The sequence below is a fragment of the Thamnophis sirtalis genome, unplaced genomic scaffold (assembly GCF_051295495.1).
Source record: "Thamnophis sirtalis isolate CommonGarterSnake01/CBP01778 unplaced genomic scaffold, rThaSir2_p1.2 scaffold_1, whole genome shotgun sequence".
NCBI classification, from domain to species: Eukaryota; Metazoa; Chordata; class Lepidosauria; order Squamata; family Natricidae; genus Thamnophis; species Thamnophis sirtalis.
This window is the reverse complement of record NW_028261381.1, coordinates 70262168-70289759: the sequence shown is the minus strand read 5'-3', so window position 1 is coordinate 70289759 and position 27592 is coordinate 70262168. Positions and strand designations below refer to the sequence as shown.

At 42.9% G+C, this 27592-nt stretch overlaps 1 protein-coding gene across 1 annotated transcript in view; it reads left to right on the top strand.

Annotated features, from left to right (window-relative positions):
- The first annotated feature begins 8784 nt into the window (after window positions 1-8784).
- Window positions 8785-27592, top strand: part of LOC106548379 (NACHT, LRR and PYD domains-containing protein 3) — a 71398-nt gene continuing 52590 nt past the window's right edge. Inside the window, exons 1-4 of the mRNA XM_087715692.1 lie at window positions 8785-9133; window positions 17033-17329; window positions 23323-23355; window positions 27249-27416. Of these exons, the coding sequence (XP_087571818.1) occupies window positions 17059-17329; window positions 23323-23355; window positions 27249-27416 (472 nt within the window). The 5' untranslated portion in view covers window positions 8785-9133; window positions 17033-17058. The remainder of the gene's footprint in view (window positions 9134-17032; window positions 17330-23322; window positions 23356-27248; window positions 27417-27592) is intronic.

Genomic DNA, 27592 nt, shown 5'->3' with positions numbered 1-27592 from the left:
CAGGGCGGCTTACAATCAAAAAAGGAAGTGGAGTGTAGGACAATACCAAAAAGAAATGTGCACAAAGTAAATTAGACAGTAAAACTCAACATTCACTCAGCATTCGGGAGGGGCGAAAATAACATTACTTTTCATTTGTCTCCCTTGAATAAAACCTGTTTGGTCAGTGTGTATCAATTGTTGAATAACCAATATTAGTATGTATAGTATAGTATAGTATAGTATAGTATAGTATAGTATAGTAGAGTAGAGTAGAGTAGAGTAGAGTAGAGTAGAGTAGAGTAGAGTAGAGTAGAGTAGAGTAGAGTAGTATGCTAGTATTTTAGTAAAAATTTTATAGTCTACGTTAAGTAAAGAGATAGGTCTATAGTTTTTTGGTTGAGTATCTTGATTTTCTTTGGGTATCAGAGATATAAAGGCTGTCTTCCAAGATGGAGATACTTTACCTCCCGTTTGAATCTTATTAAATAATTCTCTGAGAGGTTCTATCATTTCTAGCTGTAGATTTTTATAGTAAGCCGTTGTCAAGCCATCTGTGCCTGGTGCCTTCCCTGACTTTAACTGCTTAATTACCTGTAAAATTTTCCCCGAGGTTATTGGTTGATTCAATTTTTGCCTGTGCTCTTCTTTAACTAAGGGTATTTTCTCTTTATCTAAATATTTCTCTATATTTAAACCATTAATCTTATCCCCCTTATACAACTCTGTAAAAAATTCCTGGAATGCCTTTTGAATCTCATCCTGTTGGAACACCTCCTTCCCTCTGTAGATCAATTTAGTTATGTTTCGAGAGTTCCTTTTTTTCCTAATCTGATAGGCTAACCATCTACCAGGTTTATTTGCATTGCAGAAAGTGTTGTGTTTTGCGTATAACAAACTAGTAGCTACCTGATTAGAAATCAACATATCAAATTGAGCCTTTAATATAGTAATGCTTTCTTAACCTTTGTATTGCCTGGATTCAATGTTAACTCCAGCTCTTTCCTCCTAATTTCATCTTCCAATTATGTTCGTTTTACCCCTTGTTTATTCTATATGATTTATTTATATTTATCAACACTCCTCTCATATATGCTTTGCTTGCATCCCATATGAATTCCATAGGTGTGCCCTTGTTCATATTGAAAACAAAGTATTCTGTTAGCAATTTTTTACAATCATTGATATACTTTTCATATCTAAATAGATTTTCATTCAGTCTCCAAGACCTTCTTACCTGCACCACCCCTCCCAACTCCATCCAGACTGGGTTATGATCCGAAAGAACTCTAGCCTCCATCTTTGTCTTCTTCACCCTGGAAAGCAAATCATTAGTGATTAATATAAAATCAATCCTAGAGAAGGATTGATGCCTGTCAGAAAAGAAGGTAAAGTCGTATTCCTCTGCATTTCTTTCTCGCCAGATATCTCTCAGTTCAAAGTCATCCATCATATCAAAAAAGGATTTAGGTAACTTTGCTCGCCTCTAAGTATTTGGGCGAGAAACTTTCTTATCTCTCTTAGTGTCTATAACACCATTCCAGTCACCCAATAGTATGCAGGACCTATAATCCCACTGTACTAATTTAGCATGAAGATTTCTATAGAATCCATCTTGTTGTTGATTAGGAGCATAAATTTCCAAAATCAATGTCTTTTTCCCTTCTAGGATCAAATCTAATGCGATGTATCTTCCCTAGGGATCTGCTTCAATTAATTCAGCTTTCATATCTTTGCTTAAATATATAACTATACCATTTTTCTTTTCCATAGCAGAAGCTACAAAGTGTTGACTAAGTCTTGGGTTAGTCAAATATTTTTGATCGGTTGATTTAATATGAGTTTCTTGCAAACAAATTATATCATTCTTGAACTGTTTAAGATAGTGAAATATTTTCTTTCTCTTCTGTGGAGAATTCAATCCATTGACATTCCATGTTAGAATCTTAATTGTCATCTTTGGTTTCCTGAAGCTTTTTTAGAGCCTGCTGCATAGCCTGTTTGACCTTTGGCCTGGCTCCTCCCACTGCTTCTGGACTGGTTGCTGTAGCTTCTTGACCGATGGCAGGTAATTGTTGGGCTTGTTGCATTTTGGCTTGGTGCTCCATTCGTCTGGTAATCATACGGCTTGGTCTTTGTTCCATAACACCTTGCGTTTCTAGGGGAGAGAGATGATCCATTTTATCTGGTAGTTGTGTGGTTTGCTGTCTATCTTGTCCTTCTTGTGATCTTTCTCTGGGTCCAGATAGTGCAGGATGTCCAGCCTTCAAAATATTGTGGTAAAAATCTCGAGCTTTCCATACTGAGTTGAGACGGTATCTTTGCCTATCAAATGTGAGTATAAAGCCGAATGGTGCGTCCCATCTGTACTGTATCTGCCAATTTCTAAGGTCTTCAACTAAGAAAGCATAATCTCTCCTGGCTCTTAACATTTGAGGTGGTATCTCTTTCAAAACAATCAGATCTTGGCCCCCAATTTGGAGCTTAGTTTTATAAGACTCTTGTAATATCGTATTTCTGAGCTCTCTTGTGGTGAAATATATAACAATGTCTCGAGGGAGCTGCTTCTGCTTTGCCAGCCAAGAGTTAGCTCGATAAACTTTATCAATTTGCCAGTCAAATTTAGCCCCCGGTCTTCCCACCAGATTGTCAAAGGCTTCTGAAAAGATCTCTTTCAGGTTTTCCTGCTTTTCTTCATGCAACCCCCTTAATGCCAGCTCCATATGTCTGTACTGTATCATAATAATTTCTTTTTCAGCATTTTCAACTTTTTGTTGAACCATCTCTGTTTTCGATGTCAAATTAATATTGGCTTCACCAAGATCCTCTAGGCTATCTTCAATTCCGGAAATATGTTCTGTCAGTACATTTACAAGCCCTAGCATATGATCTCTGATTTTAGCAACCCTGGCATCAATTTTATCATATAACTCCTCTTTAAGTTCTTTTATCTCCTCTTTTATCACCTCTTTAAAATGTTTAAGTTTGTCTTCCACCTTAATTGTCTGAGTGTTAAAAGCCTCATTCAGTTCCTTCAGAAAAAATTCTTTCGTTAGTAGATCGCCAGTAGGGGGCGTAGAGGGCGGAGGCTGCAGCTTTGTCCCAGGTATGGGCGATTTGCTTCTGGGGGCTGAGGGGGGTATCTTCAAATTAGGATTTGGTTTTGAGGCCATTCCGAGTTTTATCTTCAAGCAATTAGTAAAACTCTACTGGCCCGCTATACAGCTGTGGAAGGAGGTAATAAATCACCCCTTTCTTTTTAATTTTTTTAGGGCTCTGTAGGGTTTTGCAAAAATTTTCAAAAGATAAACATTGTTACGAGACAGTTCAACATGCTCGTCGCCATTTTAAGTGTCCATTTATTAGCTAGATTAACAGAGGAAAGTCTTGTAGAAATGAAGCTAATTATAAAACTCTGCTGGCAGGCTGTGAAGCAAAGTAATAAAGTAATGACTTCCTGGGAGGGGCTTACTGATGGAAGATCATCAGATGATGATCATCGATCAGATGTCTAACAGGTTACCTTACCCTTCGGGCAAAGAAGGGAAGGAGAGGGGTCCTGCTGAGCAAGTGCCTTCTGATTTTTGCAGCTTGTGTGACTGCGAAGAGAGGGGGGGGCAGCCAAGGGCAGAACTGCTCCATGCCGGGGATCTTCAGCTGCTTTGCAGCACGAAGTAAGCTATCTTTTACTCAGAACAAGGTTTGATTTATTTGATTTCAACACGAGCAGGACTCGTATGCGAGGACTTTAATTGCTAATTGTTTATCCAAATCTTAGCTTCATTTTTACAAGACCTTCTTCTGTTAACCTAGCTACTTAAAGAGGCACTTAAAATGGCGATGAGCTTGCTGAATTGCTCCGTAATAATGTTTACTTTCTGAGTCTCCTTGTAAAGTTTTACGGAGCTTCACAACTTCAAGAAAAGGTTATTCTACTTTTTAAATGTTTTAAATGTTATTCACACGGACAAAGGATAGATTACTCCAACATCTCCTCTGATCCTCTGCAAGTGGGCTGTAAACCAATTCACTATAATTTAGTTGTTTACAACTTGACACTTTTATTGCTTGGCTGTATTGGTCTAAGATCTGATAAGATTGCACAGCTTTCAGCCTCCTTTTATTTGCAAATACCTCAGAGCTCTCAAGAAAAAATACTAACTGCGTATAAACATGGCGTCTATTCAAGCCTCTATTCAAATGATTTTTTTCAGCGCTACAGAAATTATTGGTATTGGTATTGGTATTGAGTTTATTTATATGCCGCCCTTTTCCCTGGGGGGACTCAGGGTGGCTCACAACTTAAAAAGGGAAGGGGGGAGAAAGACAAACTTTTAACATATAGGACAATACATAATTAAAAAACACAACATTCATACCATTCGGGCGGGTTACAATCTTAGTCCCAGGCCTGACGGGATAGCCAGATTCTGAGGGCTGTGCGGAAGGTCTGGAGGGTGGTGAGGGTCCGAATCTCCACGGGGAGATCGTTCCATTATCTGTCACACAGGCTAGAATTGAGAGAAAACTGGATTATTTGGTGTTTTTAGCAACAAAATACGAGGGAAAAATTGAGAATGTTCCTCAAATACAAACTAAGGATGTCAGAGATAAAGATTCTCAATTTGCTGATATTCGAGGCAACTGGTTTACCTCTGAGGGAGAAAAAGATGGAATGTCTTTTTGTTTTTATTTTATTTATTATTATTTTTTTACTTTAAAACTGTTTTATTTCATTTTCATTTTCAAAGATGGAATGTCTGAAGGGGGAGCAGCCACACAGAAGATTTACTTCAAAAGACAGGGTGCAGGAGGAGTGAGAAGCATTAAAGAATTTATACTTTATGAAATACCATCTGAAAAACGTTTGATACCACCACTGAGAATTAAAGACAAGCTGATAAAGGAAATAAAAGGAGGGCGGCAGCGTTATATGAGAGGCACCATAAGCAAAAAGGTGCAAAGATTTCTTCGTATGGACTTGCTCATAAAGATGTTTGGAGAACTGGACCCACAAATGGCAACAGATTTAAGGCGGTTCTGTTACTGGAGAGACACAGGCTGGAAGAGTATAATTTAAAACTAGCTAAACCTAGTTAAATTCATTTGTAATAGATATAGTTGAATAATAATTCATAATGATAGTAATGTATATAATGTTGAGTTGCTATGATAAATAATAATTGGATATGAGAAGGGAAAGTTAGAAATATCTTTGGACTATATATAAAGGTTATTAATCACAATAATAATTATTATAAAAAAATAAAATAAAACTATATACAGTTAAACTTTAACTAATAGGGGGGAAATGCTATGATATAGGATATAACTAAATAAAGAAAGGAGAATGATAATAAATTATATACATGGAGGATTAGAAATTAGAAATCTTTGGTATTAAATATTATGGATGTTTAGCTAAAACAGGATATGAGGACTTAATGTTAATGGAGGATTTTATAAATAAGTAAATGAAATGCCAGCATGTGGTTAGGGATTGAATTTTTGGTATAGTTAATGGCAGCAAATACAAGATTGTTCTGTTATTGGAGAGACACAGGTTGATAGGTGGAAGAGTATAACTTAAAATTAGCTAAACTTAGTTGAATTCATTTGCAATAGGTATAGATGAATAAAAATTGATAATGATAGTAATGTATATGATGTTGAGTTGATATGATAAGTAATAATTGGATATGAGAAGGAAAGGTTAGAAATGTATTTGGACTATATATAAAGATCATTAATAGCAATAATAATTATTATAAAAAATAAAATAAAATTATATACAGTTAAATTTTAACTAATATGGGGAAAATGCTATGATATAGGATATAATTAAATAAAGAAAGGAGAATGATAATAAATTATATTGATTGATTGATTGATTGCTTTTATTTATAGGCCGCCCTTTTCCCTGAGGGGACTCAGGGCGGCTTACAACCTATAGGGAGGGGATACACGTAATAACATATACAGACAGTACATAATTTAAAAAATAGAAGCAACATTTATTCATCATTCGGGTGGGGATGGATCCTAATCTTTAACCCCAGGCCTGGCGGGATAGCCAGATCTTAAGGGCTGTGCGGAACGTCTGGAGGGTGGTGAGGGTACGAATCTCCACGGGGAGGTCGTTCCAAAGGGTCGGAGCTACTACTGAAAAGGCTCTCTTCCCGTAGTTGCCAGTCGGCACTGGCTGGCGGATGGAACTCGGAGGAGGCCTAATCTGTGTGATCTAATCGGTCGTGAGGAGGTAATTGGCAGGAGGCGGTCTCTCAAGTACCCAGATCCACTACCATGAAGGGCTTTATGGGTGGTAAGTAGCACCTTGAAGCGCACCCGGAGATCAACAGGTAGCCAGCGCAGCTCGCGGAGGATAGGTGTTATGTGGGCGAACCGAGGAGCACCCACAATCACTCGCGCGGCCGCATTCTGGACTAACTGAAGTCGCCGGATGCTCTTCAAGGGCAGCCCCATGTAGAGCACGTTGCAGTATTCCAGCCTAGAGGTCACAAGGGCACGAGTGACTGTTGTGAGAGCCTCCCGGTTCAGGTAGGGTCGCAACTGGCGCACCAGGCGAACCTGGGCAAATGCCCCCCTGGTCACAGCCGACAGATGGTGATCGAAGGTCAGCTGTGGGTCCAGGAGGACTCCCCAGTTGCAAACCCTGTCTGAGAGGTATAATATTTGGCCCCCCAGCCTGAGTGATGGAACACTAGCCAAATTATTGGGAGGGAAACACAACAGCCACTCGGTCTTCTCCGGGTTGAGTACAAGCTTGTTAGTCCTCATCCAGTCCCTAACGGCCTCAAGACCCCGGTTCATCACGTCCACCGCTTCATTGAGTTGGCACGGGGCGGACAAATACAACTGCGTATCGTCCGCGTATTGGTGGTATCTTATCCCGTGCCTCCGAATGATCTCGCCCAGCGGTTTCATGTAGATGTTAAATAGTAGGGAGGACAAGACCGACCCCTGCGGCACCCCATAGGTTAGGGGCCTAGGGGTCGATCTCTGCCCCCCAATCAACACCGACTGTGACCTGTCCAAGAGGTAGGAGGAGAACCACTGCAAAACAGTGCCTCCCACCCCCACCTCCCGCAGTCATCGCAGAAGGATACCATGGTCGATGGTATCGAAAGCCGCCGAGAGGTCAAGGAGAACCAAGATGGAGGCATGTCCTCCATCCCTGGCTCTCCAGAGATCATCGGTCAATGCGACCAAAGTGGTTTCTGTGCTGTAACCAGGCCTGAAGCCGGACTGGAATGGGTCAAGGTAACTTGCCACCAGATATACATGGAGGATGAAATTTTTGGTATTAAATATTATGGATGTTTAGCTAAAACAGGATTTGAGGATTTGATGTTAATGGAGGATTTTATAAACAAGTAAATGAAATGCCAGCATGTGGTTATGGATTAAATTTTTGGTATAGTTAAGGAAAAAGGATGTTTAAACAACTGTAGTCAACTAAAAGTGGAGGTATGATGATGTTAATATTGTAAACACAGTGACGTGCGGTGAGGGATACCGTTGGTGAGGCAAGAGCGCGGCAGCAGCGAGAAGCAACGTCCCTGCCGCTGTGTCCAACAGGCGTCTCTCATTTATGATGGACATAAACGCGAGATGCCTGTTGGACACAGCGGCGGGGGTGTTGCTTCTTGCCGCTGCCGCGCTCTACCACCTCGCCCCCAGCCTCCTCTGTCCCCGCTGACATTCTTGGGAGCAGGTCGGGTGGCTGGCTGACTGGGAGGAGAAGAGCGGTGAGTCTTTGTGCCGGCTGGGAGCAGGTCGGGTGGGGGTGGGTGGCTGGCTGGCTGTGAGAAGAAGAGCGGTGAGTATTTGTGCCGGCTGGCCAAGCAGGGAGCAGGTCGGGTGGGGGTGAGTGGCTGGCTGGCTGGGAGAAGAGCGGTGAGTCCCTCCCCAACCAGCCACAAGGCTCACCGCTCTTCTCCTCCTCCTCCTCCTTGTCCTCCACGCTCGGTGCTGGGCTGGCTGCAGAAGAAATGGCGGCTGGTGAAAGAAAAACCTCTCCAGAATCACCCTTGCACTTGCGCAGTCGCTCAAGTGCAAGACATGATTCGCTGCTCCCAGATCAGGAGGCGGGAGAATCAGTGCCTCTTTTGCATATTAAATCTTTTGCTTTTTAACTCCACCCTAACTTTTAAAAGGCGAAAAATTCCTTAAGCAAAAGAGGCCCCGAGTTCTCTGGCTTTTTCCTAATTAACACTGAGAGCAGACACCAAGCCACTGTGACTTGAAATCTGGTAGCAACTATCCTGGCTTTAATTCATTAAAAAAATATATTTAAAACTCTCCTTTCTCTCAGGAGACTGGGGAGGCTCCACCTCCCTTGCCTCTAGTGACTGCACGTCCCTGGGTAAACATTTGAGTTAAGATATTTGAATTAATATGAATTAATGGAAGAGATGCACAAAAATTTGTAACCAGCTGATATACTTTTATTATAACATATACTTGTTGTGTTTTTTGGGGGTTTTTCTCTGTTTTGTTTTTGTTTTGACTTCCCCCCCCCCTACTGTAGTGGGTATGTGTTGTTTATGTAACAAAAAAATAAAAAAAAATAAAAAAAGAAGAAAGGAATTGACAGAAGCATGGAAGTTAGGCAAATATTTCTACCACAGAAGTGAGGGGAGGGGTAAGGAGGGGAACCTTTTTTTAGAGCAGCAAGGATGCCCTCAGGAAAAGAGCTTTATCTGCCTTTTACACTCCTCCAAGCCCTTGGCCTCCTCCCTCTCTTGTAAAGAGGAGAAAAAGAATCTGCACATGCTCAGAAACCATTTTCTGTTATTGCAAATCTGTAGGAGGTTGAGAAAAAAAAGTCAGGAAAAGTGTGGAAGACATTAAGCGAAGCAGCGCTGATCTTCATTTCAACCTTTAAAGGCATTTTTTTCAAGGCTTTTACAGCCCTCTTGTTTGGTATTGGTTAAGCAGAACTGCTGTGAACTGTTTCCTCTTTTGGAGCAGATACTTCATGACTCACAAAATAAAGTACAAGGGAAGAAGGGAGGAACACTTGAAAACGAAAGCGCTTTTATTGGGGGCTTGCGAAGGGCAACGCTTTACCCATCTGTTTACAAATTCAGGACAAATTTACTTTCAGACTCCCATGTTTTGCCACAAAAAGGTAAGGTTGCCATCCTAAGTGCTTGAATTTCGTGTAACACGTGTGTGTGTTTGAGGGAGGGGGGAGACTGGGCAGTCAATGCTTTGCAAAAATATAAGGCCTTTGAGGAAGACTTTTCAGCATAATTTGTATAGGGAGGAAACGTCTCTGGGAAAGAAGGGGGCCCTTCGTCTGAGCTTGGAAAGGGTTTGGCAATAGAGGGATCCTTATTTCCACCATCAGCCTATAAGCATAAGAGATATTTTTATATAGGAGAGATGAAGAAGGCTGGGGCATTAGTATAGCAGGAAATGTGCCCCCTGGGGAAGAAAGAAAAAGGTCTTGCCTGTCAGGCGTGCACAGCACTATGAGCCAGATGCAGAGGGTGGGAACCCCAGCCTGGTTTGATCTGTGGGGCTTCTGCTTGTTTTTGAACAGCCTTTGAAGTACTTCAGTTCCTAACCTTAGCAGACAAATAGAGATCAGGAAGGGCGGTGGCTAGGTTATGGCCAAGGCTAATGGGTGAACTGAATGGAAAGGGTAACATAGATCAGGCCAAATGTGATATGTCAGATCTTGTCTGTTGAATCTGAGTCTGCTTAACAAAGTACAGCATGTTGGAGCTGCCAAGTTGGGAAAGTGGCTGGGGGTGGGGGGTGGAGTTGAAGACACTCCCCACATCATTTAGCCTCAAGAGAAAGTTGTAGGGAAGGAGAGAGGTTTGTCTTGTGCGCTGCTCCTGATTGTTGTAGAGCTACCAAGGGAGAAACTGATGTGGACTGGAGTTTGTTGTTGTCCATCACGGGCTCTCATTAGAGTCTCTGCAAGAAGGGTTGGAATAAGAATGTTGGAAGTTTGGATCTGCTATCGTCGGGAGACTATTGTTTGCCTATCCTGACCTCCTTGGAAGCATCTAAAAGGGGGGGGGGATGTTGCAGTGAGGATAGTAAACTGGTTTCTCATTGACTAAAAACAAGACTTAAAAAAAATCCAAACCCCAAAATATTTCTAAAGGGTTTCTCCAGAACAGCATTTTTTTGTCTCTATATTTGTTCATATATTTAGGAATGTGTGGCAGTGGCGCCCTCCACTGAAATTGTTAAATGGTACAGTATATAGGAGATACCACAAGATCCTGTTCAGCAATAAAAGAACACAATATAATAAAATTTAGTATATATTCTAAAAGTGAAGTTAATCATATAGTAGAATAGCAATAATTCCATTCATGCCACCAGAAATCCCACAACAGTGCAGTCTCAAAGGCCTTCTGGAACAGTCATAGACCAGAGGCTATGAGAGTGGATGCCTCTTGTTCTGCAGTGGGATCTTCTCACAGAGAATATCTGTTTTCAAGGCTCCCCCTCCCATTGCAATTCGTGAATGGGTGGGAGCCTTCTTAGCCACTTTCTGTGCTCTTGAATTGGGTAGGCAACAAATCTCAAGAGTCTATTTCAGTTCTCAATTAAACATCTATGTTACATTTTGCAAGAACTAATCAAGAATACTACTTTTTGGAAATAGACAGTCAGAGTACAACAATTTCTTTATTAAAAATGTATGGCTGCAATCTCTCTCTTTCTGAATGAGAACCTGTTAAAAAAAAGTCATTGTTTGCATTTGGTTTTATAGATTAATTTGTTTTAGCTTCCGGAATTTTTTTGTTGCTTAATTATATGTTCTAGCAGACCAAGGAGAGGTGCCTTCTGGAAAAGAGACTCACAATATGAGGACAACATTGTTGAATAGCTTTCTGAGTTGAAGGCCTGATTTATAATTAAGAGTGTATTTCCTCTTTGGTCTTTTAAGAGAAAAAAATGACTAATTTCAATGAGAAACTGGGATAAAAAATTAATCTTGAAATAAAAAATAGACCCGGGCTTACTAAATCTGTGGGAAAAGACCTACTATTTACTCCAGAAGAGGAAGAGAAAGTAGAGTCGACTAGGAAGGAAGCTCAGTGGTCCATCCCGTGATGGTGTTCTGCTAAGGTGACCAGACGTCCCGCTTTTGGCGGGGCACCCCCGCTTTTTGATACATTTTCCCGCGTTCCGCCCGCTTTTTCAAAAGGCACGCTTTTTTTGGCGCTTGCAGCTCCCGCCCATCAGCTGCTGGGCTGGCTCAGCGTTCTGTTCTATGCTACCTACAAATTTAAGCCAGCCCAGCCTGCCATTCACTGATTTAATTGGCCTGGACTCCAGCCAATCGGTGAGCTGGCCAACCAGCTCACTGATTGGCTGGAGTCCACTTAGCTTAGCACGCCTGCGCGAGCCTCCATTTCATTTCGTCTTTTGCTTGCAGCTGCGCTTACTCACTGGTGAGTAATCATGTTATAGATTGGTACCAGTGGGAATCGGGAGGCGCTATGGGGAGGAGACAGGCCTCCTCTCCTCCTTCTCCCCGTTTGCGGAGTTCATTTCATCTCCTCGCGTTACAGCCAGCCCCTGTGTGCTGCACCGCCACGGGCGGCAGAAGCTCCGGAACTGAGCGGTTCTCTGCGCGAGCCGCTGCCGCCCTCCCCCACCCATCAGCTGCTAGCTCGCTGGGCTGGCTACTGTAGCGTGTGAGCAGGCAGATGAGTGGGGAACGAATGAGCCGCCCATTCGTTCCCCTGTCCAGACGCTGCTGGCTTCCATGGGCTGGCTATTGTAGCGTGTGAGTGGGCAGATGAGTGGGGAACGAATGAGCCGCCCATTCGTTCCCCTGTCCAGACGCTGCTGGCTTCCATGGGCTGGCTACTGTAGCGTGTGAGCGGGCAGATGAGTGGGGAACGAATGAGCCGCCCATTCGTTCCCCTGTCCAGACGCTGCTGGCTTCCATGGGCTGGCTATTGTAGCGTGTGAGTGGGCAGATGAGTGGGGAACGAATGAGCCGCCCATTCGTTCCCCTGTCCAGACGCTGCTGGCTTCCATGGGCTGGCTATTGTAGCGTGTGAGCGGGCAGATGAGTGGGGAACGAATGAGCCGCCCATTCGTTTCCCTGTCCAGACGCTGCTGGCTTCCATGGGCTGGCTAATGTAGCGTGTGAGCGGGCTGATGAGTGGGGAACGAATGAGCCGCCCATTCGTTCCCCTGTCCAGACGCTGCTGGCTTCCATGGGCTGGCTACTGTAGCGTGTGAGCGGGCTGATGAGTGGGGAACGAATGAGCCGCCCATTCGTTCCCCTGTCCAGACGCTGCTGGCTTCCATGGGCTGGCTATTGTAGCGTGTGAGCGGGCAGATGAGTGGGGAACGAATGAGCCGCCCATTCGTTCCCCTGTCCAGACGCTGCTGGCTTCCATGGGCTGGCTATTGTAGCGTGTGAGCGGGCAGATGAGTGGGGAACGAATGAGCCGCCCATTCGTTCCCCTGTCCAGACGCTGCTGGCTTCCATGGGCTGGCTATTGTAGCGTGTGAGCGGGCAGATGAGTGGGGAACGAATGAGCCGCCCATTCGTTCCCCTGTCCAGACGCTGCTGGCTTCCATGGGCTGGCTACTGTAGCGTGTGAGCGGGCAGATGAGTGGGGAACGAATGAGCCGCCCATTCGTTCCCCTGTCCAGACGCTGCTGGCTTCCATGGGCTGGCTATTGTAGCGTGTGAGTGGGCAGATGAGTGGTGAACGAATGAGCCGCCCATTCGTTCCCCTGTCCAGACGCTGCTGGCTTCCATGGGCTGGCTATTGTAGCGTGTGAGCGGGCAGATGAGTGGGGAACGAATGAGCCGCCCATTCGTTTCCCTGTCCAGACGCTGCTGGCTTCCATGGGCTGGCTACTGTAGCGTGTGAGCGGGCTGATGAGTGGGGAACGAATGAGCCGCCCATTCGTTCCCCTGTCCAGACGCTGCTGGCTTCCATGGGCTGGCTATTGTAGCGTGTGAGCGGGCAGATGAGTGGGGAACGAATGAGCCGCCCATTCGTTCCCCTGTCCAGACGCTGCTGGCTTCCATGGGCTGGCTATTGTAGCGTGTGAGCGGGCAGATGAGTGGGGAACAAATGAGCCGCCCATTCGTTCCCCTGTCCATACGCTGCTGGCTTCCATGGGCTGGCTATTGTAGCGTGTGAGCGGGCAGATGAGTGGGGAACGAATGAGCCGCCCATTCGTTCCCCTGTCCAGACGCTGCTGGCTTCCATGGGCTGGCTATTGTAGCGTGTGAGCGGGCAGATGAGTGGGGAACGAATGAGCCGCCCATTCGTTCCCCTGTCCAGACGCTGCTGGCTTCCAAGGGCTGGCTATTGTAGCGTGTGAGCGGGCAGATGAGTGGGGAACGAATGAGCCGCCCATTCGTTCCCCTGTCCAGACACTGCTGGCTTCCATGGGCTGGCTACTGTAGCGTGTGAGCGGGCTGATGAGTGGGGAACGAATGGGCGGCTCATTCGTTCCCCTGTCCAGACGCTGCTGGCTTCCATGGGCTGGGTAACCTAGTTAGAACTTATTTGGAGTCTGGCAGCGCGTGGCTGTATTGTAAAAGGTCTGAGGGAGAGCTCATTGTCCATGGGAAAAACGTTGGAGCAAATTCTGTTTACGCGGTGGTTTCGAGATGCTGGATAATGGATGTTCTTTCTCCGTCGCGATCTCCTCTTTTGATCTGTGACCACGAGCCGTTCTATTTGAGAGAGAGAGAGAGAGGGAGGGAGGAAGGGGGAGAACGCGAATGTGTGTATCCCTCCTTCCTTCAGCCCAACACTCTAGCCCGGCTTGGCTCCTGCTTCAAAGCAGAAGCCAAACCGGGTCATTCCTTCCAAGGATTTGCCATTTGAAAGAGAGAGAGGGAGGGAGGGAGGAAGGGGGAGAACGCGAGTGTGTGTATCCCTCCTTCCTTCAGCCCAACACTCTAGCCCGGCTTGGCTCCTGCTTCAAAGCGGGAGCCAAACCGGGTCATTCCTTCCAAGGATTTGCCATTTGAGAGAGAGAGAGGGAGGGAGGGAGGAAGGGGGAGAACGCGAGTGTGTGTATCCCTCCTTCCTTCAGCCCAACACTCTAGCCCGGCTTGGCTCCTGCTTCGTCTCTCACTTCTCTGTTCGATTGTTGAAAGCGGGAGCCAAACCGGGTCATTCCTTGCAAGGATTTGCCATTTGAGAGAGAGAGAGGGAGGGAGGGAGGAAGGGGGAGAATGCGAGTGTGTGTATCCCTCCTTCCTTCAGCCCAACACTCTAGCCCGGCTTGGCTCCTGCTTCAAAGCGGGAGCCAAACCGGGTCATTCCTTCCAAGGATTTGCCATTTGAGAGAGAGAGAGGGAGGGGGGGAGGAAGGAGGAGAACGCGAGTGTGTGTATCCCTCCTTCCTTCAGCCCAACACTCTAGCCCGGCTTGGCTCCTGCTTCAAAGCGGGAGCCAAACCGGGTCATTCCTTCCAAGGATTTGCCATTTGAAAGAGAGAGAGGGAGGGAGGGAGGAAGGGGGAGAACGCGAGTGTGTGTATCCCTCCTTCCTTCAGCCCAACACTCTAGCCCGGCTTGGCTCCTGCTTCGTCTCTCGCTTCTCTGTTCGATTGTTGAAAGCGGGAGCCAAACCGGGTCATTCCTTCCAAGGATTTGCCATTTGAGAGAGAGAGGGGGAGGGAGGGAGGAAGGGGGAGAACGCGAGTGTGTGTATCCCTCCTTCCTTCAGCCCAACACTCTAGCCCGGCTTGGCTCCTGCTTCGTCTCTCGCTTCTCTGTTCGATTGTTGAAAGTGGGAGCCTGCTTTTTAACATTACATAGTATCAGTTTCAAGAATGCATGCAATCCTGAAAATTTGTAACAAACTTGTTGAAGGGCCTATGAAATATTTTCTAGTTTAATGTAGAATAAGTATTCTTAATAAAAGAAAAAGTCATTTTTATTTAATCAATTGCATTCCTTTTTATAATGACATTAATTAACTAAACTGGAAATAAATCTATGTTTTGCTAGAGTTTTAAAATTAAAAAACCTTACATTTTGTTGCTATTATTTTAATCAGAGTTTTGCCAAGTGAAATTATATAATGGTTCCTCATGTCTCTGTAATTTTCTAAATCTCATCCAGAAGTACCACAGAATTTGGCATTTTCAGCAGAATGATGCTGATGCTAATAAAACATCCTGATTTTTGGTGAAAGGATGGAAAGAGGAAGGAAGGAGGAAGAGAGATCTAAAGAGCAGAAAGACAGAAGGCAGATAGGCAAGAGGAAGGAAGGAAGGAGAAAGAATGGAAAGGAAGGAAGGCTAGAAGGAAGAAAGAGGGAGGGAGGGAGAGAAGGAAGGAAGGAAGGAAGGAAGGAAGGAAGGAAGGAAGGAAGGAAGGAAGGAAGGAAGGAAGGAAGGAAGGTGAAAGGAGGAAGGAAGGAAGGAAGGGGTACTTCCACTTGTAGGCCTGGGACTGAATGCAGGAGGAGTCTCTCCATAGGATCAGCTGCTCTTCTGATCATGGTCTATGAAAATGTTACTGCCTGCCTGATGCAAATTTAGACAGATGGTGCTTTGGGCTGCCCCTCAAATCCCCCCTTTACTCCTCCCCCTGTAGAATTCAGCCCCCTGAGTTTTGCCTTTGAGGGGCATGTGTGGTTATGGCGGATGGCAGAGTCAGCTGGAGGTTGAGAGGGGATTGGGGGCTTTTGTCCGCCTGTGGAGTTCTCCCCATGGACAGGATGGGATGGTGGCATGAAAGGGATCCGGGCACAATCTCACCTGTTCCAAGTAAAGTTGCCTTTTGCAATTGGCTACCGGTAATCCTCGACTTACGACCAGGATTGATCCCCCAATTTCTGTTGCTAAGGGAGACGTTTGTTAAATGATTTTTGCCTCATTTTGCGACCTTTTATTGCCACGTTAAGTGAATCATGGTGGTTGTTAAGTCAGGAACATGGCTGGTTAGTGAGCAAAGTTACAATGGCATTGAAAAAAGTGACTGATGACCATTTTTCACACTTAGCGACCATTTTCACACTTAGCGACCATTGTGGCATCCTCATGGTTACGCGATCAAAATGTGGATGTTTGGCAACAGATTCGTATTTCTGATGATAGTTTGAAATGGTGACAGTATAAATTATTGCTGGTGTAATACTTAACAATGGTTTTTAAGGATTTCTTTTATTTATAGAATACCTTTTTATTATTTTGGGGGGATTTTTACTTTTAAATTGTTTATAAAATGTATTTACTACAAGAAATGTTCCTTTTTGCAAATGTGATCTTTGCAAATCTTTGTGATGCAATATGTTCAGACCAGGTTTATGTGTCTCAAAGTGGCTGCTATTCTATGGGCAGGCCAGGTTGGTGCAAGGCAGCTTTGCCAGATTTGGTGTGTTTCACCCTCATTGAATTTTATATCGTATAAAGAATGGAAGGAGGAAGGAAGAGAAAAAAGGAGGAAGGGAGTGAGTGAGGAAAGAAGAGGATGGAAGGAGGGAGGAAGGAAGGAAGAGAGGGAAAGAGCAGAAGACAGATAAGGTGAAGGTAGATAAGCAAGAGGAATGAAGGAAGAAGTGAGGAGTCTCGAGGAGGGGGAAAACATTTAGTGACCAAAGTTACAATGTCATTGAAAAAAGTGACTGATGACCATTTTTCACACTTAGCGACCGTTGCGACCATTTTTCACACTTAGCGACCGTTGCAGCATCCTCATGGTCACGTGATCAAAATTTTGTTTGGCAACAGATTCGTATTTCTGCTGGTTTCAGTGTCCTGGGGTGACCTTTTGACAAAAAAATTTTTTTTTAATCAAGCCCCCCCCCCCCCCCCCCCGCGGTCAAGGGTGTCCCTCTTTTCCAATCTGAAAATCTGGTCACCTTATGTTCTGCAAAAGAAGGAAGCTCTTGTGGGCTGGGCCTCTCTCTTAATCAGCTGGCATTCTCGCTAGGCTTTGGGGAAGCCATTCCCCTGAATGCATAGGCAGCAGTTTTGAGACAAACTTCCCCAAAACTTTGCCGTACTCACACTTGACATTTTCTATAAATATTAATTTCTCTAATTTTAATTTTAGGTCAGATATAATCTATTATAACTGACATGAACAACACTGTGAGAGAAGAGCTTTACAAAACATTGTGTGACCTCCTTGAGAAGCAATTTAAGGATTTTAAATGGTGGCTAAAGGGTATTGACTACAATGAAAAGCCAAACATTGTTACAGCTTCTTTGGAGAAAGCTAATCAGCAAGAAGTTGTAGATCTCCTGATTCACTATTATGGAGAAGACGCTCCAAAGGTGTGCATTCGTGTCCTTCAAAAAAGCAACATAAATGATGTTGCTAGAAAACTTGAGGAAACTTTACAGAAAGGTAAGAAACTTGAACATATTACAGAAAAATTCTCCCATGTAAGATCAACTAGAAATAAACACCAATTGTGATCTGGGAAACTGTCTCCACCGAATTGTGTTCCACTAATTCATTGATATTGACTAGGCTTGACAGTGGCTCCCTGGAATTTTAGAGAAGAACTTCTAGCTTTTCCTTCTAATCTTGGACCTGAAATCAAACCTAAGGGAAGTATCTGCTCTGTCACTCAATTTGACACTTTCCTATCACTGAAAAAGAAAAGAAAAGCCAACTTCAACAAAACAGTTCATTGATCTAAATTTAAAGGAGATTCTTAAAGGTTTTATTTATTTATCAAATTATTAAAACTGTGCCTCTCCCTAAAAAATAGACTTGATATAATATACAAGTAAAAAAATATAAAAACATAAAAATCTGATAGATAACATTTACAATTTAAAAAGGCAAGAATTATTAAAAATCAATTAAAAGACTTTCAGGGTGCTAACTCTCTCTATAGTGGCATGCTCTTCTGTGTACCCCAAGGAAGGCCTCAGAGTCGTGTTTTTATACTTTTCCGATGGACCAGGGGAGGGGAGCCTGCCTCACATTGGGAAAAGAATGTTCCTCATGGAAGGAACAATGGCAGAGAACTGATGGGGTCCACAGCATACCTTACCTGCCTGAGAGGATGGGATGTCCTGAATTAATGGGATTAAGATGGTTCTGAAAGTAGCTTGGCCCCATGCCATGTAGGGCTTTAAAGGTATAACCAATACTTTGAATTGGACCCAGAAGTAGACTGGCATCCTATGAAACTCATGCAGCAAAGGTGTTGCACGTGCTATTCTTTGAGCAGCCAAGATTGCCTGTGAGGCCATACTTTGTACCAGTGAAGCAGCTACCCATCCAAGAGTCACCCCGTGTAGAGCCACATTGTTCAAATGGCAGATGACCAGGGCATGAGTGACCAAATGGCGATCCTCCCTATCCAAGAAAGGGCATAACTGGTGCACAGTATGCAGTTCAGCAAAGGTTCACCTAGTTGAAGCTGCTATTCTTTGAGCAGGAGCTGTGAATATAGGAGGACCCCCAGATTATGCATGACTTTTGTCTGGGGAAGTACAACCCTATTGAAGACCAAAGATGCTAAACTCCTGAATGCAGAGGGGCTCAACCACAGCCACTTTGTCTTATCAAGGTTCATTTTAAGTTGTTCCCCGTTCAGGCCTCCACAGTCTCCAGGTACTGTGAGAGAATATCCATAACATCTGTCACTTCCCCTGGGAGGGAGATATATAACTGAGGTATCACGCACATACTAATGATATCTCAAGCAATAGATGATGTCATCCAGTGGTTTCATGTACATCAATATAGATCATGTAGATGTTAAAAAGTATGGGAGAAAGCACTGAGTCCTGCAACAACCCTCAAAAGAGGGCTGTGAGCTAGAATTTTCACTCCCCATCAACACTAATTGGGACCAGCCTTAGAGGAAGGAGGCAAACCAGCACAGAACACTCACCTCCAACTCCCTAAATTAGCCCAAAGTGATACCATGGTAACAAAAACAACTAAGAGGTCAGGAAAAGCAAGGATGGATGCATTATGTCCATTCCTATTCCACCAGATGTCATTCATGATTATGACCAATGCTTATGTATGTGGGCTTCAAAGTGAAAAGGGTAGAATAATCCATTTGCTCCAGTATAGTCTGAGGTTGCAATGCCACCACCTTCTCAACCATCCTCCCTAAGAAGGAAAGTTGCAAGACTGGATGGAAAGCATCCAATAAAGAATAGAATATTTGTAGTTAAACTCTGACATGTGGGATCCTTGGTGTTCTCCCAGATTGTTTTCTTAAACAAAAACCAAAAAAAAGCTTCTTCCAACATGTTAAAAGCAACAAAAAAGTCAAGAAAAGAATTGATTCATTGCTGGGAGAAAGTGGCAAGAAGGTGACAAGCATCAGGGAGAAAGCAGAACTACTTAACTCGTTTTTTGCATCTGTCTTTACACAAAGGGGAAAAAAAACAGTCCAACCTATCAAAAACAGCACCACTAAAAACAGATTAGAAACACGTTAAAATAGAGAATAAAATGGTGAGTACATGTCTACCCTTGATGAGTTCAAATAACCAGGACCAGATGGATTACAACCCAGGGTTCTGAAGGAATTGGCAGACAAGATCTCAGAACTACTGAACTATATCTTTCAAAGATCCTAGAGCACCGGGGAACTGCCAGACGACTGGAAAAGAGCTGATGTAGTTCCCATCTTCAAAAAACGGAAAAAAATAGATCCAGGAAACTACAGACCTATCAGCCTGACCTCAATACCAGGGAAGTTTCTGGAAAAGATAATCAAGCAATGAATCAGTGAACACCTAGAAGCAAACAAAGTAATAACCAAAAGCCAACATGAGTTTGTCAAAAACAGATCATGCCAAACTAATCTTATTGCATTCTTTGATAAAGTGATAAAATTAGTGGACCAGAGGAATATGGTTGATATAATTTACTTGGACTTAGTAAGGCATTTGATAAAGTAGACCATAGCCTACTACTAGATAAAGTAGAAAAATGGGGGTTAGACAGCATCACCACCAGAAGGATCATACCTGGCTGACCAAACACACTCAACGTGTAGTCCTCAATGGAGTTGCATCTACATGGAGGGAGGTATGCAGTGGAGTACCCCAAGGCTCTGTTTTAGACTCAGTATTCTTCAACATCAGTGACTTGAACAAGGGGATAGATGGGGAACTCATCAAATTTGCAGATGACATCAAGCTGGCAGGAATAGCTAACACTCCAGAAGATAGGCTAAAGATACAGAAGGAACTTGACAAACCTAAACATTGGGCACTATCTAATAGAATGAAATTAGTGAAAAAAGTAAGGTTTCACATTTAGGCAAGAAAAACAAATGCACAGGTACAGTATATGGGATACCTTGCTCAATAGTAGTAACTGTGAGATGGATCTTGGAGTCCTAGTGGACAACCATTTAAATATGAGCCAGCAGCGTGCAGCAGCTGACAAAAATGCCAACACAGTTCTAGGCTGCATAAACAGAGGGATAGAATCAAGATCCCATGAAGTGTTAATACCACAATATAATGCCTTGATAAGGCCACACTTGGAATACTGCGTTCAGTTTTGGTCACCATGATGTAAAAAATATATTGAGACTCTAGAAAAATGCAGAGAAGAGTAACAAAGATGATTAGGGGACTGGAGGCTAAAACATATGAGGAACAGTTGCAGGAACTGGGTATGTCTAGTTTAATGAAAAGAAGGACTAAGAGAGACACAATAGCAGTGTTCCAATATCTCAAGGGTTGCCACAAAGAATATGGAGTGAAACTATTCTCCAAAGCTCCTGAGAGTAAAACAAGAAGCAATGGGTGGAAACTAATTAAGGAGAGAAGCAACTTAGAACTAGGGAGAAATTTCCTGACAGTTAGAACAATCAAGCAGTGGAACAACTTGCCTCCAGAAGTTTTAGATGTTCCAGCACTGGAAGTTTTTAAGACGAGATTGGATAACCATTTGCCTGAAGTGGTATAGGGTTTCCTGCCTAAGCAGGGGGCTGGACTAGAAGACCTCCAAGGTCTCTTCCAACTCATTCTATTCTGTAATATCCTATCCTATCCTAACCTTGCAAATATTTTATTACCCAAACTAGGTAACATAATCAGTACTAGTCAGTGTCCAGATCAATGGGATCTATGAATGGCTTCATGAGGAGGTGATGCATCAGAAAATCTTTAAAAGATGCCAAGAACATTCTGTGCATCAGGGATGAATTCACCATCACTTGCACCCATTAATTTGCTGGAGGCAGATTAGTCAAATGGGTGAAGCCTCTGTGTAGAGGCGATAGTTGAACCTGAAAGTTACCAGGTCATGAGACGACCATGATTTAGACCATTCATGTTTCCTGATCTGATACAGTATTATAATATATTACAGGTGGTGATGCTTTGTTGCTGTTAAGGAAGAGAGCAGGGTATGTAATGCTTGGTGGAGCCAGAAAAGAATGATAGCATTTGTAGCTACTAAGATTGTTGCATGAGCAGGGTCAAAAACAGCCAGGGAGGTGATTGATTGGTAAAAGAGCCCCTCATCAGTCAATATGAATGCAGATTTAGCACCAGCTTATCAAATACTTAGGAGGCAAGACCTTGGCAGCACAAGCAAACAGCCAACCACTTAATAGCCAGCCATCAGCACCCCAATCAATATCTAAATAGCTACATACAATAGACACCATATAAATAACACAGAATGGCCAGAACATGCAGTCTGCTGGAGTAAAGTTCCCTGAAGATGGGCTGCAGCTTGTAAAACAAAACTTCTGGTTCTGGTGACTGACCCAGATTGAATCCAATGAAATGAAAGATGACTTGGGAAAGGATAGTCGCCAAATATCTAGAAACCCCTGAGTACATTTCTATACTGAAGATCCAAAAACTGGGAGCTAAGAAGTATCCCAGAACCATTCTTAATCACAAGGAGAAATCCCATTTATGACTTGATGCATCCTGAAGATCTGCTTTAGTTTGCCTGACTTTTTCTCGGATGGCTTCCTGGGCGAGGCTTACTGATGGAAGCAGCTTAACATAGAAACATCAGCATTCTTAAACAACCCACCCATCCTCAAAGAGTTGCCCAAAGATCTAGGGGGTCTATAATTTCATTAAATTACTTAGGCTAGAGAAGAAAAGACTACCAAGATTGAATGGCTGACATGGCATCATTGAAACCCAATTTACATTCAGCTGAAATACAGTGAAGAGTTCACTTGGCTTCTAAAAAGAAGAAACTTACAGACAATTGGAAAGACACAAAACAACTGGTATCCTAGTTAGGGGTTTTGCTTTGATAAAAATGATATGCAAAACTGCTCACATTTAAGATACTTGGAAAATAAATTGTGTAATGTTATGATACACCACCCAACACCTCAAAGTGCCCACCTTTGGGCATGCAAGGTGTTCTACCTTCAACTTTCACATATTAAAAACAAACCAGGATTGAAAAGCAGATATGAAGATGATGAAAGGTGGGGACTTTCTGCAGAGATCAACAGGATGAAAAATGCTGCCAAACCAGTGGTGGAACTTTGAAGAGCCCTGGAGGAAATGATTACCTAGATCCTTTCCCATCATGTTTTAGGTTGGGATCTAGCACTGAGATGGCCTAGAGCAGAGGTGGCATTTAGCCGGTTCTGACCAGTTCTGGTGAACAGGTAGCGGAAGTTTTGAGTAGTTTGGAGAACCAGAAAATACCACCTCTGGCTGTCCCCGCCCCCAGTCTATTCACTGCCTCCTGAGTCCCAGCTGCTTGGCTGGGTCTTTTTTTGTTGCCTTGCACAGGAGAACTGAGCCGGAAAGCAGGTTAACGGGGTGGAGAGGGAAGGGGAATTTTGCAGTATCCTTCCCCTAGCATGGGGTGGATATGGAGATTTTGCAGTATCCTTCCCCTGGAGTGGAGTGGGAGTGGAGATTTTGCAGTATCCTTCCCCCAGGAGTGGGGTGGGAATGGGGATTTTGCAGTATCCTTCCCCTGCCATGCCCACTAAGCCACACTCACCAAGCCATGTCACACCCATCAAGTCATGCCCACAGTACTGGTAGTGAAACATTTTTAATCCCACCACTAGTCTAGAGGACTAATAGATGTCTTCTAATGGGAGCGAGAAATTGACTTCTGTCCTAACCCTCCTTGACCTCTGGATGGCCTTTTATATCAGTGATTTTGATATCCTTTTGGAATGTTTTAGTGGAAGGAGTGGTTTAATAGTAGTTCTCGCTCTTCCAAAAAGAAATGTATAGAAATGCATAGGAACTGTAAGATAAGAAATCTAATATACATTGTAAATATAGACACAGTTGCTGTTTAACTCTATAACCCATGTATTTACCTGTTTTTTTTAAAAATGCTCTGAATTTACCTATTTTTATAATTTGTATTTCACTAATTCAGTCCATCTTCATTTGTAGATGTTGATGCTCACCAATTGCCAGATTCATCAGGTAAGTGATTCTGTTCATGTTTAAAGCTAATTCAGCATGATCAGATCCTTCCCTCTCCCTCCCCATTATGTAAGAAGCTGTTGTGAATATTAATCCCACCCAAAATCCTTATGGGGAAAGCTGCAGAGTAGTTCTTGCAGTGTTGGTCATAAAAAAAGAAGGGAGGGAGGTCCCCATACGTGCTTTTCTTTTTCTTATATTCAATTTGTTTTTTTTTAAAAAGCAATTTTATTTTTAAACAAACAAGTACAGACAAACATAAAACATAAAAACATCTTCCAATTCCATACAGTGTGTAGATTGGTTATAAAACTTTTTTGTACATTCTCACCATAGTCTTCACTTACACTTTATATAGAATCTTGTATTATCAATCTGATATATATGTATACAATTATTATACATTTATTTGACTATAATTGTCATTATTTCATTTTATGTGAGATATTCTACTTTTAGGTAAATTTATATTATAACATTTCATTACATCATCCTAAATCCATCCAGTATTAATACATCTTTATAAAATTCTTTGTCTAACCATTAATAAGATAAGTCCCATGTTTTATAAAAAAAATTATCTTTGGTTAGCAAACTTTTATGCATCTTCTCCATAGTCCTCACTTACAAATTATATAAAATCTCATATTATCAATCTAATATATATGTATACAGTATTATCATTATTAACCTGTCCTCCGCAAGCTGCACTGGCTACCAATTGGTCTCCAGACACAATTCAAGGTGTTGGTTATCACCTTTAAAGCCCTACATGATTTAGGGCCAGAATACCTTTGAGACCGCCTGCTGCCACATACCTCCCAGCGGCCAGATCCCACAGATTGGGCCTCCTTCAGATGCTGTCAGCTAGACAGTGTCGGCTGGCGGGCCCTCGGAGGAGAGCCTTCTCTGTGGCTGCTCCGACTCTCTGGAATCAGCTACCCCGGAGATCCAGACCATACCCACTCTCATGGCCTCCAGGAAAGCTGTAAAAACTTGGCTGTTCCAGCAGGCCTGGCTGTTGACCTCACTGTTGAGGTCCAGCCCCAATTAGAATGAATGTATGAGGTGTTGTTGTTTTTAAACTGTTTCTTTTGTTATGTGTTTCGTTATGTGTTTTTTCTCTTTATTTTTGTAAGACGCCCGGAGTCCTTCAGGCTTGGGCAGCATATAAATGTGTCTAATAAATAAATAAATAAATAAACAAATAAATAAATAAATAATCATTTGTTTTACTATAACTATTATTACTTCCTTTTATACAAAATATTCTAACTTTAAATAAATTCAAATTAATTTTTGTTATAACATTTAATTACATCATCCTGTATCCATCCAATAGTAGTGCAATCTTTTATTTCTTGCCATTTGTGGTATTTGTATTCTAATTGCTTTTTTAGTAAATCTTGTATGGACATCTCTTGGCAACTTATATTTCACTGCATACCTTGTGAAGGCTCGAAACTCCTCATCTGTTCCTTCCATCATCTTCCCTTTAGTTATCACCAATGCTTCTGCAATAATTTCTATCATTATTTCTGCCAAATTTTCTCCCTTTTCTTCTTCTATCTTCTGGAATCTGAGGTAAAATTCTAGTCTATCGATCACCCATTCCAATATTCTTATCTTTTTCAACAGCACTCATTCTGCTGTCAATATCTCCAATTTTCTTATCTCTTTGTTCATCCCTTTCTTCAGTTTTTTGAGATCTGTCCTTATATTTCATCATTGTTTGGTGAGTATTCTAATTTTTTTCATCTATTTTTTCTGTTCTTTGTCCAATAATCTCCAATCTTTTTTCAATGCTCTCTGTTGTTACTTGTATTTTTTAAATTTCTTGTATTATCATCTGCAATGTCACTTCCTTTTCTTTTCTCTGTTGCAACATTGTCTGTATTGATCTTTTCCTTCCAATAGTGCACACTGCCACTGTAAAATCCAAGGCTCTTTTCCAAACAAAGTTAACTGTTCTCTTTCCCAGTTCAGTGCAATCTTTTTTCCCCACTCCAAGCTTTTCACTCTGATAGTACCCAGAGAAACACCTGTATAAACATCTGCTCTTCCTGCTATCATTTTCAATAAACAAAATCAGAGTCCTTGAAGTGTAACACCATCTCTTACTTTGCACAAGATTATCAAATGCTCAAATGTAGAGAAGAAAAACAATATTTCCAAGTCTCTAAGCGGCAGTGTTATTTCTTTTCATCTATTTCACTTCCCTTTTTATATTTTTTATATTCCAGGAAAGAAAGAAAAAATTAAACAAGAAAATATTATAGGGCGTTGAAAAGAGAAAATGAATGAAAATCTTAAAAAAAGAGAAAAATAAAATCACTCCAGTTTAAAAAATAAATGTTTGTAGAAATTCCAGCAGTAAAAGAATTAAAGAAAAATAACACACTAAGTTTGATTCAGGCTTAATCTCGCCACTTGATCTCTTCTATCTACAATTTTAACTTTACTTTAAATTTTTGGGGTGTTCTCTCATCTAAGAGTAAAAAAAAATAGCTCACCAATTCAGCACACTATCTCTCCTGCTAGTCTTCTGTTTCTGGAGCTGTCCCAACTTTTAGCAGCTTCAATGGCTCCTTTTTTGTCGCCAGAAGAAAGGGCTTCTCCTGGATCTACCAAGGACTTTGCAATGTCCCCAGGATTAGCAGGATGTGCCCTTCTCTATCACCGTCTCTATGGGATGGTTTAGGTCCAAAAGGACTGTCCAGCAGCAGATATATCGACGGCCATCCTGGAGCTCCAAGATCGCACGTCGTATTGTTGTAACATCAGCTCCGCCTCCCATATTCAATTTGTATTAGCTTGTCAGAATATAACATACAAGAGAAAAAGAAAATAACGGTAACTGGAGGAATGGAAAAGGGAGAGAAAAGTTTCAGTTTCAGTTTTGGTTTATTTGTATGCCGCCCTTCTCCAGGAGGGACTCAGGGCGGCGAACAACTCAAAGGGGAAAGGGAACATAAACAACAATACACATAATTAAAATACACAAAAATCACACAGCCATACCAGTCGAGAGGGGAGGGGAACTCATCAACCCCATGCCTACCGGCACAGCCAGGTTTTGACGGCTTTCCGGAAGGCCTGGAGAGAGGTGAGGGTCCGGATCTCCGCGGGGAGTTTATTCCAAAGGGCCGGAGCTGCTACAGAGAAGGCCCTCCCCCGGGTAGTAGCCAGATGGCATTGGCTGGTGGACGGAACCTGGAGGAGGCCGACCCTGTGTGATCTGACGGGTCTTTGGGAGGTAATTGGCAGCAGGCGTGTGCAGTAGAAAGGGAAAAAGAAAAAAGGCATTGACTTCCAATTCTCTTGAGCAGTATAGAAGATAATAATATTACATCCTCAACTTTATAGTTTTATACAATAAAATCAGTGTGGGATTCAAAATGTGTACTACCGGTTCTGTGTTTGTGTCTTGGTGGGCGTGGCTTAATGAGCATGGCAGGGGAAGGATACTGTAAAATCTCCATTCCCACCCCACTCCAGGAAAAGATTACTGCAAAATCCCCATTTCCTCCCGATCAGCTGGGACTCGGGAGACAGAGAAGATGGGGGTGGGGCCAGTCATAGGTGGTATTTACCGGTTCTCCAAACTACTCAAAATTTCTGCTACTGGTTCTCCAGAACTGGTCAGAAACTGCTGAATACCACCTCTGAATAAAACATAGACTAGCTATTTCTATAAGAACAAACCTATCTATTCGGCAAAACCAAAATCAGTTTCCTTTTTTTATCATAAGCACAAAATCCAGAAGCAGTTTCCAAATAAAAACAAAATTAGATATATTAATTTCTTTGAATAAAGCAATTAATTTAATCATCTTTACCTTTTTTGCTGTGAATAATAATACATATTTCTATTTGCACATTCATCTTTATAGACCATGGGTCCTCAAATTACAGTCCACGGGCCAGCTATGACCCACTGAAGCCATTAATCCAGCCCATGCAGGACCACGAGGCTGCCCCGTCCACATCACTCAACCCACCCACTGGCCCCCACCATTCGGCCATGTTCAGGACTGACCTTTGTGAGCAGGAATTAGAAGGTAAGGTGAAGAGCTACTGGAGGTTGGGGGAGGGGAAGGCCAAAAACAAGACTATTTTGTGCTGGCAGAAGGCTTCTGGAGGCCAGGAAGGCCAAAAAGTCCCAGCATTGCAGCCTGTGTGGCATCCCTTTCACTGGGATTGCCCCTACCCCGCCCCACATGGGAAAGCCATAGCT